We start from the raw sequence: 15629 nt of genomic DNA, 5'->3' as shown, positions 1-15629 counted from the left end.
GCTGTTAATTGCTTAGAAGTACTAAATGTCAATGTCCATGTGCATTGTGGGTCAAAGAAGAGCTCAGACTTACCTTTTGCAAGGCTTATATGAACTTAAAGCAAAACCAGTTTGCTTCTAACCTAACTTCTTTTTTAGGTTCTGTTCTTCAACTAACTTAAATAAAAAAGTCCATTTACACATACAAACACATTTATACATGTATGTGTATACATATATTTCTGCTTAAAATACAAGAATATAAATTTTTATAGTTAAAGGAAGTTAATACTTAAACAGATATTTCTCTGATATTCATCACTTTACTGGGGCAGAAAAACTGGCTTTTAAGGCATAATAGTTTCAGGTTTTCTATCAATGTTTCTTAGTCATTATTGAGAAGAACTCAAATTCAGCTAAAATCTAATTATTAGCAACACTGGTTTGCTTTTAAGCATTCAGAAGACTGCAAAATATAATTACCACGATTTTTTGTTTAAAATATATAGTACACTAAGGATTGTTTGGACACAAGTCAAAGTAATTTTTTTTTTTAATAAACAGCGTGATGTTACAGACTGCGAAGTTAAAGAAAAGGCAGACATTGACAGTTTCTGATGAGCACAAACAGTAAGTGCAGCCGCAGGCCAAACTTCTTGCTAGGAACAGCAAGACTGGGAAGAGGTCTTGAACGTAGTGACACTGTATTATTCTATAGTCTCAGCACAATAACACATGCATCTTGCTGTGTCAAATATCTTTTGGGCCCTCATTAAGTGAACATTTAAAAACACTTTTCTCCTAACTAATACAGTACACCACAGGACTTCAGTTCATTGAATGACAAAATATAGAGAAATAGATTTGCTACAGTAAATGGGGCTAAAAAGGGTGGTGGGAACTACTTTTTAAAATTTCCAAAGTCAACATTCGCCGTGTTAGTAGTCTTTTGGTTGTGCCACAATTCCCAAGATGTTAAAAGTGTTATGTTCCAACAGGATATATTCTTTTAGATTTCATTCAACCTGATTAAGTTGAAGGACTGAATCACATAAACCACTGATTGCATTTGAAACTTAGGTTCACCAAAGACATTTCTAGAAGTCAGATGAAGGCCAACTTCTCCAACCACTGTGTTCTTAGGAACATAAATGAAGTATGGTAAGGGGCTTTTCTTGTGAAATCAATGGTAATGATCATATTTAGAAATTTACACTGGAATTAACAAGTTTAGTCTTATTAAAGATATTTTGAGAAAATACCAAAGTTGGTTTTCTTCCTCCTTGCTAACCTAGAAGAATTAACAAAAATAAGAATCATATAAACATGTACATGGCTCTTAGCATAACCATAATATTATTGTAGTGGCAGATGAAATACGATTTGATAAATTCGTAGACTTAAATATCTCACAAAATGCATAAAAAAAGCCCCTTTCCATATTGACCAACATGAGAAACGGAGTCTATGGTTGGTAGTGAGTCAGTTACCCAACTACGCTAAATGTACAAGAAAATTTCCTTATGGCTCATAACTGTCACTTTATGCTAGCTAGCATGGCTGTAATGTTAACATACCTAAAATATGAACACAGCTAAGCAAAAGGAATGGTGCTGCACTGATAAAAAGAAGTGCAAAACTTGAATCAAGTGGAATACTTGAGTGAAATAAGCATATTTAAAAACTAACATCCCAACTTGGGAAACTCCTAGTAAATTCTAAACTCTTCTGAATTTTAGAACCTTGATGTTTACACCTTTTATAAAAGATGCCTCTTGACTAGAGCTAGCAAGCAGTGTGTATACAAATAGAAATGTGTGCAAATACACACACACTAATTTTACTAATGATCAAGAAAAGAGAACACAACTAATTTCAAATATCGAATTCAAGAACCTAGTACCATGAACCTCCTAGCACTATTGCCTTTTTGAAATGGCTGGAGAAATAATCAAATTTTTAACCAAATTTTTTTCTTAATGTCTCCAAAGCCATTAACAAGAAGGCATGCCAACCATGACTTTGTAAATCTAAAATACAGTGCTTTACAAATTTCTGTAATATCAGAGCCTGAAGTACTGAATTGTGACTCATCTATTTTTTTCCTTATTAACCTTCTGAGGTAGAGTTACCAATCCGATTTTATCAGGACCATAGGTATCTTGAGCTAACCACTAAATGCTTTTCAGAAAGTGAACACAACTTCTAATAGAAAAGAAAAAAGGCTTCCCAGGCCATGGCACATAAGATACATGTACAATCTTTAATGTAATAATTAAAAAAATGGTTTGTGTTTATATTTAAAAAACAAACAGCCCAGCTGTATTATTCTGTCACCAAGAATTATTATCTGAGTATCCTGTCAGTGCTGAAGTGTTTAGTTCAGCCTTCATAATCCCATCCTCGATGAAGAGATGATTCCCTCGTGGTATGCACAATATACTCTCACATCTTTGAGTCTTCTCTAGCGCCCAATCTGAGCAGGATATTAAGAATGTAATTCATTCAAACAACTCTTCCCTGTTTTGCTCCCTCCCTCCACATTCCCCTCTTCTCAATTACATCTGAAGTATGAAAGTTGTTTTTAAATAGTAGAAGCACCACAATCCATTAACACCACATATGGCCTTTAAACTGAAATACTATAGTGATGTCTTGGATGTCAAAATCAATTTTTTAAGGTGGATTCTGAGTGTGTGGGTCCAGCCCAGGTCTGCTGTTGGTGCAGACACGGAAACAAAAGAAACATAACATTCAGAAAAAGTTAACCTGCTGGCTTTAAAATAATGCTAGAAATTAAATTTCTTCAAAGAGCTGGCAAGCATGGGCTGTTGGTCAAGATATGAATTAAATGGATTTACAAAATCATTAAGAAACAAATCCAAGTTTATATGCTATGAAATTTCCATAGTGCCTTTAGAATAGATAGGCTGCTCATAATTTTTTTATAATGCCAAATCACGCACCTTTTGATGGAAAAAAAAAATACAGATGGACTGTGTTTTACCTATGTGAAAATTACCAATCCATTTAAAATAAAATCTAAGAGGGTATATACATTCTAATCAAGTCATTGATTATTTTCCTGATTAATAAGAACTACACTTTACACAAAATACTTTATCAGCAGCTGTTTTCATCAAAAAACCAATAGTCATAGTTTCACAGTTGAAAAAGTTACACATTAAAATATTTTACAATTCATTGTATATTCACCAGGTTCCCATTTCCTAAAGGGCTTATAATATAAAGCAGAGTAGAAGGGAAAACCTCAAAGTTGATTACTTTGACACTAAGTTTTACACAGGACACAAAGAACCACAAAAAGCTTAGGTTCTACCATAAAATAGATACCAAGTTCCATTCTTGATTAAAAATTCCAATTAGAAACATCTTTTGTTTAAAAAAAATCCACAATATGATTAACAGATTCAAATTAACAACAGTCTCAAAATCTTTAAAATAAACAATTTTGTATAGCTGAGAATACAACAAAAAGTTAAAGCATGATTTTCAAACAGTTATTTCTTCCTAGATGTGTTTAAAATTAGGTTTTACTTTCTTTAAACCTGTTTTCTACCCCCTCCAAAATAGTCATTGACGGAAATATTGCTGAAGTGACTAAATGAAATTGTAGAGCCGACAGTCAGTTACAGCACATTCAGTGACGGATGGTTGGCCATAGGAACTGATCAATCGGAACTGATCTCTGATACTAAAGTACCTTGAAGTGACTACACTGTCACTGATTTGAAACATACCCCGGTCACCCATGCGGCATCTAATTCAGTTTTTGGTTCTTTGCCTTCTGAGAACTACTTGTCCCTTTTTTCTTATTTTTAATGCTGTTTGCTTAAACTCTGCTTAGATTTATTTAAAATTTACTTTGCTTTTAGCTAGACCACTTAATCTATATTCTTTATAAAATTTGTCTACACTTCTCAGACAGACTTAATTTGGTTGTAATAACTCTTGAAAATAAATGTCAATGATTAAACAAAGTATGTGGCATGTGTTTTAATGGTGGAGAAGTCCCCTAGGGAATAGTCCCCTAGGGAAAGGGGACTATCTGAACTGATGTGGAAAATGCTAAAACTGTATCAATTTTATGCAAGGAAGCGCACAGATTTTTTGGCACTCGGGTAAAACATGGTTCTCTGTTAAAACTTCAGTTTCCACCATTGAAGTTTCAGATTTGTACCATTTCACTGAATTTTCCTGTAATTAATCCCTGATATAGAAGAGACTGGGATGCCAGTATGTATCATAACTGAATAGATCTAAGACACAAAATGTTAATCATGAAGTTTTAATAAGTTATGAATCTTTTATATCTGCAAAGGAATCCATTAGTTTCTTGCTTAAAACAGTTTAAATTCCTCTTAACCATTCCAAAACAGTTTAGAGAAATAAATTCTCCTAATCTTCAAATTTATTTTTCTTGTTGGCAATATTATATACATGCTTTAATGAAGTACCTAAATCTCCGGTAATTATGCCCTTTAAGGGATCTAAAATAGCCAAATATTAAGAATATTTGTATTAGAGTCCTTCTTCACTATTCAAGACTTTTACTATAGGTAACTGATTTAATAAATGAAAATTTTTTTAAGTGATGCTGTTTCACTAGAGAATACAATGTGCACTCTTTATAAAGTTGTGTTCCAATAATGTGCCTAATCTAGAAAATTGTCAGTAAATTATTGCACTTTTTCTGGTGTGGCACCTGGACATTTGCTAAAGCTATTTCCTAGGGCATTAATAATTCATTTCAAATACTGAGTGAAATACTGGATTCTGGAGTGATAACTAGCATTAGCCCCTACATCTTGGGTTAATATTTTTCAAAATGTTTAAGAATGTATCCTGTACTCAAATGCAATTTAATAAAGTTGGAGAGCGAGCCCTGATCACTTGGAAATGGGACATGATCTTAAAATGGTTTAAGGTCCTACTTTTATTGTTGAGATATTGGATAAATAGGCTAAGATGGTAAAAAGTTCACGGTTTCTATTTCCCCATATTATTCATGAGCATACCTCAGTAGAGGGTTTAAGCATCAGGAAGATACTCTAAATTTTATTAATTTTGGTAACTGATTTCATATGATTGAGGAATTCTGAACTATAAAAGAGGATGGAGGATGGGGGATTCATTTAAAAACAAAGAAAAGGAAAAAGAATAAATTTTAATCTGTTTCTTTAAGTAGTTATTCACTAGTACTGGTATAAATGAGATAGTGCCTGGCCTTACCCACAGACCAAGAGAAGAGCTGATCATGCTGATATGAACAATAAAAAATTTGGGGTGCAAAACAATGCATGACTATGGGACAGATCATGAAATAAAGAATATATATTAATGATAGTTTCTATAATATAAATAGCCTTTAATAAAAAAAATAATCTTTTTAATAACATTAATACTCACTTCTATTTTCTGGAAAACATGCATGAAAAATGTATTCAATTCATTTGCAAAAAGAGAAAAAAATCAACCTAAGGTGAATACTGTACAATTCTGGAACAAGAACTATTCCTGCTCATTCTTTCTCTATGATGACTATTTTACTTTATGGGTGCCCAGAACTTCCCTGGGAAAAAAGAATCAGATTCTTGTAAATACTGTCCAGAAAAAAAAAAAAACCCACCAAAAAACCACCCTATAACAGGTCTCATTTGTGACTGCTTCCAAAACTTTGCAGATTAAGACCCCAAATCATCAAAAGGTTTGATTTATTAAAAAAGGAAAGTCTGGTGAAATCTCAAGAGTCTCTTCCACCCCAAGCATTTTTCTTCATTAAACAAGGAGTCAAAAAACCCACTTCAAACTATAAATTGAACAGCAATGAAAAATAAGAAATTTCATTATTTCCAATCTTAATGTAATTTAACATCAAACTCCAGTTTACTTGGACCTAATGCAATACTAGACTTTGTGTGTCCACATTTCAAAACAGAATATTTGCGAGTCAAAAAAAGAACATTCTTTTTCCTTCTCTATCATTTCTATACATTTTGCGTTTTTTGTTTTGTTTTTTAAAAAAAGATACAAACAATCTTCAAAGTTTACCTTTTTGGACTTAAGGCATAACATTAAATTGCGCATTATTCTAAAGCTTAATTTTGAAATGAACTAGTTTAGTGCTATCAAACCCTGTTTGCGTTTGCATTATTTAAATTATATAGTATTTTATTTCTGTTCTTGCTGTAAATTCTAATGCTGTTCATGGATTGTGCAATTCCTATGCAATCAGTCTTTGCCTGTTGACAGTTATTAACAGTGCAGAATAGAATCCAATATTGAGCTTTCAGTTTCTTAGTTATCATTTCAGTTCAAAGCATGCTGCTTAATTGTGTGGAAGATCCAGTCCATTTTTGTTGTCCAGCCACCATGATGTGCATCATTCATTTGTTTCATGAAATATTCCAAAGCCTCTTGCTCAGTTTTATCTAAAGCTAGGGTCTTTCGAATGTATGCAATATCATCAAAAGACTGCAGTTCTGGCATTCCAGAGCCAAGCATCATGGAGAAGAGATTTATGAAGAGATTGGCATGCTGCCGAATAGCTAGATAAGCCTTGTAACACATCTCCTGAAACCTACAAGTAATAAGAACAGTTTGGTCAGTATGAAGCAAATGGCGTTAATACCTTCAGGTCTTTGCTGGAATGTCACATCATTAGAGAGGCCTTCTTGAACAAAACTATAAAAAAACAGCATGCCTCTCCCCTATCCCTTCACCCTACATGATAAAGTAAATTCCATGAGTCCATAAGGACTTTGTTTAACTGCTTTATCACCAACCTACAATAATGCCTGGCACATTAGGAGTTTAGTAGGGATTTACTAAATGTATAAATTGATCCATTTAAGGGTCAGTCTAGGGTCAGGACTGAGTTATAGATAAAAGCACTTTTAAAACCTTTTATAAAATTTATTTTACGATTTAAGATAGACTACTGATATAAGGTGGTAAGAAAAATTATGAATAAGCATGGTAATTATAGTTGACTGAATTCTTCAAATTGTATGACTAAAAATGTCTTAAGCACTATATATTATTTGTCAATATAGAGAAGGTGGAGTCCAAATATTTAAATAGCAGTATATAAAAGCTTTTAATATATTATGAAGTTTAAGAATCACTTTCCTTTAATGGACTAAATAAATTTAAAAAAATTTTTCTTTACCACATCACACAATAAAAATATATTAAAATAGTTTATGCTACAATGTTAATATAACATATATTACTTAAGTTGATTGAAAAATATCAATCATTTCTGATACAGCAGCAAGAATTCCTTATTTTGTGTTTTTAGTTTCTTGAGCTTACCTCTCGAATTCTCTTGTCTTTGTGCATTCTTGGGCTCCTTTACTGATCACTATTAAGAAATCTTGTGTCAAAACAAATGGCACACGTTCCCGTTTATAACCAAATTTTTTCTTCTTGTGATCCAAAAAGTGTCCAAAATCTATATGAAACAGCTTTCAAAAATAAGAAATTAAGTTATAGTTTGATAAATGCAGAAGTACAATATGCTGAATTACTGAATTTAAGAACACCAAAATTTTTAAAAAGAGAAAGCTATTACTTGTCCATCATCTTTAACCATGATGTTACTATTGTGACGATCTCCGATTCCCAAAATGAAGGTCGCCACACAATATCCAGCACACGAACGTGTGAACAGGTCAATGGCTGCATCGTATCTACAAAGAAGAAATAAACTCTTTATGAGTACTGTGGAAATATAGAGTGACCCAGTCCAAACTGGGAAAAGAGGGTCAAGTCTATATTAAAACAATGAAAATAATCACTGACTTTAGGGGGAAAAAGTAATTGTTTCCAAAGATATGAGAACTGTTGAGATTCCAAAGTTTTCAAATGTTTCTAAGGACATTTCTAGAATTCTCTGATCAAAGCACAATTCTTATTATAGTGAAAAATACTTTTATGCCACTAAAACGAAATTTTCCTAATTATTGTAACAATAAATTAGAAGCAAAACTTTAACATGCAATGTTAATTTTTCTTATAAAAACAAGCAATAAGAAAAACACCTTTTAGATATCTAAGTTGAATGTACAGGATTTCACTAAATTATAAGCAATTCTGATCATTTAAATATAAATAATCTCAAATATGTCAAAGGTTGAACATATTTTTTCCCAAAGTAAGTGCAGTTGTTTTCTCTTGTCTAACTCAGAAACATACTGAACCATTAAAACATTTGTCTAACAAAAACTTAAATAGGAACAAAAAAATAATAAGCTCACATTTCTCCTTTGTTCTTGTCTTTGAGCCACTGATGGAGTGTGTGGCTGTTGAACTGCAGTGCACCTTTCAGGCCCCCTTTGCACTGAATCTGCATGATAGTGTGAGAATTTCTCACCACCTCAATAAGTCCCACACAGTCACCAATTGACAGACAACCGTAAGGTAACATTCTGAAAAAGGATCGAGACACTTGCAATCAAATAATGGAAATTTAAAATAGCAAATATTTTAATAGGTTAATTCAGGAATATTCTGGTATTTGCAAATTTGTCATGTTACTCACTTAATCTAACTTTAATTTTCTTTTACTGTAGTATGACGTTCTTAGAAAAATTCTCAAAATTACCTGCCATCATTATTATAGCCTTCAATTGAGAAAGCATTTAATTATATATCAGAAAATCATTAAGAAAATTATTGTGGCAATTAAAATTTCATAAACCTTTGAAGCTGAAAAACGTGGATGAATTTAAAGATGTTTAATTGACATCTAAATATAATTGAAGGCAGCAGTTTCAAATTTTTGGTCTCAGGTCTCTTTTACACTCTTTAAACTACTGGGCATCTACTGATACTAGAAATTAAAATGGAGAAAATAAAAATTAAAATATTTATTAATTCATTTAAAAATAATAAACTATGGTAAGATAATATAAATAACATCTATTATAACACAAAAACTATATTAAAAGAGTAACACCGCTTTTCATTATTTCAAATTTCTTTAATGTGTGGCTTAACAGTACTATGCTGAGTTCTCAGGTATGCTTCTTTAATCAATCTCATGCAATATTTTAATGGAAGGAAGCATATGAAGGAAATCTGCCTCATACAGAATATACAGTATGAAAAAGGAACATTATAATAGCCTTTTCAGATAATTGTAGATATTTTTCTTTGATACTAGTGCAATACTTGACATAGTTTTTCGAGTTGCAATATGGAATCTGAAACCATGTCAATAAACTTTTCATACTGTTACATTAAAATCCATTTGTCTGTTTTGCCTGTGAATGGAACTTTTACCCATGTAGGTCTTTATATGGGTCCTTCGGAAGATATTATTGTGTTGTGGAGGTCTTTCAAATGTTGATACTTTTCATTATACCAACTAAGATCACAACTGTCAATACAGGAGTAGGCAAAAATAGGTTTACAGTTGTGAGTATGTGAAACAGAGTTTGTTCATGTATTATTATTATTATAAATTATTGTATTGTACATCCCAACAACTATAAACCTACTTTTGCCAAATCCATATTACCACTGATCTCATCAGAAAAGTCTTTTAATTTGGTGGACGGTGTTAGGCTTCTACTGGCGGATACAAAGTTGTTTGTTTTTTTTTTAAAGATTTTATTTATTTTTTATTTTTAGAGAGGGGAGGGAGGGAGGGGGAGAGAGAGAGAGAGAGAGAGAGAGAGAAACATCAATGTGAGGTTGCTGGGGGTTATGGCCTGCAACCCAGGAATGTACCCTGGCTGGGAATCGAACCTGGGACACTTTGGTTCCCAGCCCGCACTCAATCCACTGAGCTACGCCAGCCAGGGCAAAGTTTTTAAAATTCTAATATTTGCTGGAAAGCTTAAATTTGACAATTAACAACAAATACTGTAAGTTGTTCTTCTTAAAGAGAGAGGCTCATATTGTTCATTTTCAAGAAAATGTCTACCAAATACCCATGTCTGAATAACCACAGCTTGTCTATTAGTTATTCTTTAAGTAAAAATGGTATTCCTGAAAAAAGTAGCTAGTTCACCTCAAAATTCAAGTAACCCACAAATGCCTTCCTTGATACAGCCATACTTTGGTGGTATGTGGCAGAAGTACTTTATGGGTACTTCTCATTCGGTACACAGAATATTGAAAAGGACATGCACTAAAGGGTAGGGATAGGAGGGTTTAAAGAGAAAAATGAAAAAAAAAAAGCAACTGATACCCAAGTTGGCACATAAGTACTAAAGTATGGTTTTCCTTGCTTTGTTTTTCTCATAAACTACTGTCCACTCTTTTGCCCTTTCTAAATAAACAGTCTATACTTATTTTCATTTTCTGATTTAATTCCTTATAGCCTAACTTTTCCACCTACCACTTTACTTACTTAGCAATTTTTAAAGCTAACCATGAATCATCAAATTGAAGGGCATTTTCATAGTCCTCATGCTCTTAAATCCCCTGAAGTACCTGGTACTGTAAGTTGTTTGTGAATCTCTCCTCTCTTTGGGATTCTGTGAATCACTTACTCGGGTCCTCCTACTCTTTTGAACATTTCTCCTATGTAATCTTTTCTTCTAACTGCTCTGGTAATTACAGGAATTTCTTAAGGTTGTACTCCTGCTCATTCTGCCTTATTTTACATGTTATTACTGTTGAATATGCTCCTAGTTTAAAGAGTCACCTAGTCCTGTCAGGCTTGTTGGTGGGGGAGAGAAATCAAGCAGAGTTACCATAAACCTGAATTAAGTTTTGCCAAGTATACATAAAAATGTTATGATTTTATTTAAGATAAAATTTTACTTAAATTTACTTAAGTTACAAGAAAAATATTTAGAAAATATTATGGCTTAAAAACTTCCCAACGATCCAGCTTACTTTCCAATAAATAACCTAAGTTTAACTTTAGAAGCTTTTTTGCACAGTCACTGATTTACAACTAAATGCTGTAATTACCAGAGTTTTATAGTTAAATCCTTTCCTTTACTCTCTAGTTCTGTATTATCTTTTGTATTCTACTCTCTGGGCGTGGTAGTAGCAGTGGCATTTGGATGTGTTATGATACAGGAAATTGTACCATAAAAGGAAACTTGGTTTGTATAACAGGAGTAGTTTTTGGAAAGAAGCAGGGATCAAGCAAAAAGAATTTGGAGTTAAGAGTTAAAGTTGATAACTCAATTTTGTGATTTGGCAGGTTACATTAGATGTCCATTTTCCTTCTTTGCAATAAAAGGGTTCTACTACTTGTCACTGATATACTTTTATATACTAGCTATTCTTAATCTATAAGAAGCATACAAACAAACCTTCATCTACTCTGTGCTGTACCTGGAGTTGATCCCTGTCTCCTACACCCACTTACAGACAGGAATGCTTCTGGAGAATGGCCTTTGCCTGAATGACTCTAGATTTGCAACGTAAGAGAAGGACAAACCATTAGAAGCAAAAATCACTAGATGACGACCCCTGAGAGAAGCCTTGGGAGATAATACTGATTAACTGTGGAAGGCTGGCCAGAAATCAACAGAATGGTAAAAACTGTGAGATTAGTTGCTTTCATAAATTTTCCTGCAGAACTGATTCAAGATTTGAGGATGTAGAAGGTTTTAAAATTAGAAAATTTATATTATAAAAAAAACCTTTCTTCTAAACTCTTAACTTGTGAAAGAAAACAGGGGCCTTCTGTGTCTTCTATGTCCTGTTCCTAAATAGTGACACTCTGGAGGCAGGTGCAGTCTTGACCAGCTTATAGGAGATAACTCTTCTTAGCTAGCTGAATCTCATTTAGCTATTCTACGCCAAAGAAGAGGACAGCAAAGGAAAGTACCATAGTGGAATCAACTAGTGTTCATTACTACCCGATACATTTCTTTATAGATATATGGCTCTATATGCTTTGTACTTAATATTTATTAATAGTTTACTTTTTCAGGATAGGGTTCAACAACACGCATGATGCCTTACTGGTTACATACCGAAGATCAAGACCTTGATTTTGCCAGATATTTTCCATAATGCGAATAATTTGAAGTGTCAGCATGTCTTGCCGTAAATCTGAAATTCAAATAATATGTATCACCACTTAATGCCATAAGTGAAAACTTGGGCATTATGTCATCACATTATTTTCAAACGATAAATAAATAGAGCTGTATTTACTCTTCAAAATAATCTATAAGGAAGCAATATTTTGATTCTTTAACCCATTTCTAAAGTATCTGCATAAACTCGTCTATATAATGATGTAGAATAAGCTATTTTACAAACATTTTAAATTAAAATATTTAAAGTTCTTATTTTTCTGAATCCTTAACTTTGAACATGTTCATATGAAAATATCAGGCTAACAGAATTCAGTGCTGAAATGTCATTTCCCAATGGAGACCCGTAAGTGATCCTCCCACTGCTCCCCACTCAGCCTCTTCTCCAAGTAAATTAGGACTTCCTTTTATATGATTTCTTGGCAGACTACACTTTTTCTTCGTACCATGGTTGTAATTTTATGTTTATAATTATTTGTTTTACATCTCTCTTTTCCCTGTTAGGCTATAAGCTTTAAGAGGGCAAGAGCTCTTTTGTTTATGCTTACAACCCCCACTGTCTAGCACATCAAATATTTATGGAATAAATGGATGCTCTCACAGCTGAACAAGTGTTAGTCAGAAACTGATTTAAGCTTTCTGATTCTGTATCAGTACTTCTTTTCAATAATTATATATACATACTCTAAAGGTTAACATCTGCTTAATATTATCTATTTTACCACAGGCATATTCTGTAAATAGTCTTCATGGTTCATAAATAGCCAGTATATAAAAAGATAGCTAAATTTATGCATCATAAGTTCATTAATATTCTTCCTTACCATCCCCATTTTTAAAGATGATCTCATTGTTCTGAAAGAGTAACTCTGACATGATGTCTGGGTTCTCCCAATTCAACCACAGTGGCCTTTTTGCAGAAGACATAATGCGACACTCTTCGAGCCTTTAAAATAGTTAAAAACTTTACTAGGCATCTTTGCTTTGTTATTGTTTTATCCTCAAATTAACTTTAAAATACATATATAATACAGCTTTCTGAAGTGCTATGAAAATTTAAAACTTTCTATTCAATTTTATGAGCTCATTTCTAAGGGATTATAAATAGAAAATAAATATTAAGCTTAAAAATGTCTTACATAATAGCTTATGAATTTCCAACAAATATAGTGATGCATCATTAGTTTTACAGATATTACATTCCATTTCTTATCCTATGATACCAGAAATTCTGGCCCAATAGTGTTTTAAACTCTATTATTAAAGTAGTAAAACTCATTCTGAATAAATGCAGTTCTGAACTTAAGAAAATTTTACAACTCTTACTTTGCAGAGTAGGAGAATGGGAGAGGGAAGCACATACAGGGTGGGGCAAAAATAGGTTTACAGTTCATATGGAGAAGAATATAATAGTTAATAAATAACACAAGAATAAACTCTCATATTCAAAACTGTAACCCTACTTTTGCCCCACCCTGTGTAACTGAGCATTATTCTAATTACAATGGGTATTTTTGCCTTTATTAAGATTTTTCTCTCAATAGGGTACTTATTTAAATATATCAATAGAAATTCCAATAAACTACCTTACCTGAGATTTCCTAACTGATGAGCAGGATTTAGAGGAGACAGAAAGCCCTGTAGAGCATCCATGAAATCGGGTCGCCGCATTTGCTCAACTAAAAACTTCATCTGTACCTGATTGATGAGTATAATCATGGTTAGAGGCTGATTTCATAAAAAGTAAAACTAACTGCTAATTTCTCTTGTACAATAGAACCTCAGTTTTTGAATCTCTATCTTGGGCTGGTAGATTTCTAGTTGGGAGGGTTTCTGTAACACAGAGCAGCACAGCTCAGGCAGAGAGGCAAAGAGTGGCAGCACCAAGCACTTTCCTGTGACAACTCTGCATGATGACAGAGGCAATGTTTTGGCTCTAGGACAGTGTGTGGTCAACCACAGCAGGTCGGTGGCCAGTTTTTGTAAATCAAACTGCATTGAATATAGCCATGCCCATTCATTTAGACGTTGGCTGCTTTCACACTAGGATAGCAGAGTCAAGGAATTACAAGAGTCTGCATGGCCTGCAAATGTAAAGTATGTACTATCTAGCCTTTAAAGAACATCATACTCACTCTCTTCCTGTTGGGTAGAAAAGGTCAAATGAGGCTAAAAGGAACTGTCGGGAAAGGACTTGTAAAAATGTTTGTTATACTGAGCCTTACATCATACTCAGGTTCTAGTATATAGTTAGAAAAAAAAATCCCTTTTTTAATCAATTCAAACCAGAGCCCAGACTGCTGAGTTATCATGCAATAATTGCCATTTTATTTTAGAAAACCTCTATCTACTGAAAATTTAAAATGTGAGTAGGGAAAAAAAGTTTAGGACCTAGGAATTCACAATAAGTTTATTTTCATGCTGGAATTTTAGTAATAAGGTTCTCTCTCTCTCTCTCTCTCTCTCTCTCTCTCTCTCTCTCTCTCTTCTCTTTACTCTGTACAAGTGGATAAATAGAAAATGTAGTTGTCACTGGCTGGAGGAGTTCTTGATCATGTAAAGATGTTTCTTTTTCTATCTCTATAAACCCTAAGGTTAGTATGCTGCTTCCTACATTTTATCATTGTTATGATAAAACACAAAACACACAAAGTAACTGCTTTTAGTCCTATGACTGCATTTTTTTATCACTTGAGTTTCAGAGAAGAAAAAACTTTTTTAGTTTGTGTATTTTTAAAATAAATTTTTCTTTTAAAATTACAGTTGACATACAGTATTACATTCATTCAGATATACAACTCAGTGACTAGACATTTATAAAACTTATGAAGTGATTACCCTGATAAATCTCGTACCCATTTGACACCATGCATAGTTGTTACAATATTACTGACTATATTCCCTATGCTGTACTTTACATCCCCATGACTATTCTGTAACTACCAAATTGTATATTTAATCCCTTCACCCTTTTCAATCATTCCCCCAGCCCTCCCCCCTATCTGGCAACCATTAAAATGCTCTCTGTATCTATGAGCCCATTTCTGTTCTGCTCATTCATTTTTTTTTAATGATTATTTTCTTTAGGTTCCACAAATCCTACGACTGTTTTTTTAGTTCCCTATCATAATCCCATTTAAACCAATAGTAATCCGAGTAATGAACTGCATGTTCCTAATTAATCCATGGTATCACAGCCAATCTATTATATAAAAACTCCAGCTTAGAAAAAATACCTACATTTAGAAATTTAACTAATATCTAGTTTCTTTTTCTTACCTCAGTTTACAATATAAATATAACATACTTCATTCTTTCAAAGCAGTCTAGTCCCATCTTGCTCACAATTCCAGTATCAGGAATAGTACAATTATTTTTTAATAACCTATATTTAAACTTATATACCACAACTTTAATAAAATCAACTCAGTGTCATTTAGATTAAAACAGTAACTTTCTTTTTAAAGTTTTTTTTAAGCAACATTAATGAAGATTTTGGAGAAATTAATTCAGTATTGTTAATTTACATTCTCCATCCTTTGGGGACTCACTAATAAACTAATATATATTTTTTTCAGTTTCACTAGAGATGAGGTGTGATTTCACTTTTTA

At 32.9% G+C, this 15629-nt stretch overlaps 1 protein-coding gene across 2 annotated transcripts in view; it reads right to left on the bottom strand.

Annotated features, from left to right (window-relative positions):
- Positions 1-514: 514 nt before the first annotated feature.
- The window catches only part of PIK3CA (phosphatidylinositol-4,5-bisphosphate 3-kinase catalytic subunit alpha), an 87649-nt gene continuing 72534 nt past the window's right edge, over positions 515-15629 (bottom strand). For both annotated transcript variants that reach the window (XM_045850795.1, XM_045850794.1), the window contains 7 exons: positions 13609-13715; positions 12842-12963; positions 11952-12030; positions 8262-8432; positions 7577-7694; positions 7318-7469; positions 515-6580 (listed from right to left, as the gene is read on the bottom strand). In XM_045850795.1, the coding sequence (XP_045706751.1) occupies positions 6310-6580; positions 7318-7469; positions 7577-7694; positions 8262-8432; positions 11952-12030; positions 12842-12963; positions 13609-13715 (1020 nt within the window). In that variant the 3' untranslated portion in view covers positions 515-6309. The remainder of the gene's footprint in view (positions 6581-7317; positions 7470-7576; positions 7695-8261; positions 8433-11951; positions 12031-12841; positions 12964-13608; positions 13716-15629) is intronic.

This window comes from Phyllostomus hastatus, unplaced genomic scaffold (genome assembly GCF_019186645.2).
Source record: "Phyllostomus hastatus isolate PE091 unplaced genomic scaffold, TTU_PhHast_1.1 phas_contig_86, whole genome shotgun sequence".
Taxonomy (NCBI): Eukaryota; Metazoa; Chordata; class Mammalia; order Chiroptera; family Phyllostomidae; genus Phyllostomus; species Phyllostomus hastatus.
This window is presented reverse-complemented; position numbering and strand designations above follow the sequence as displayed.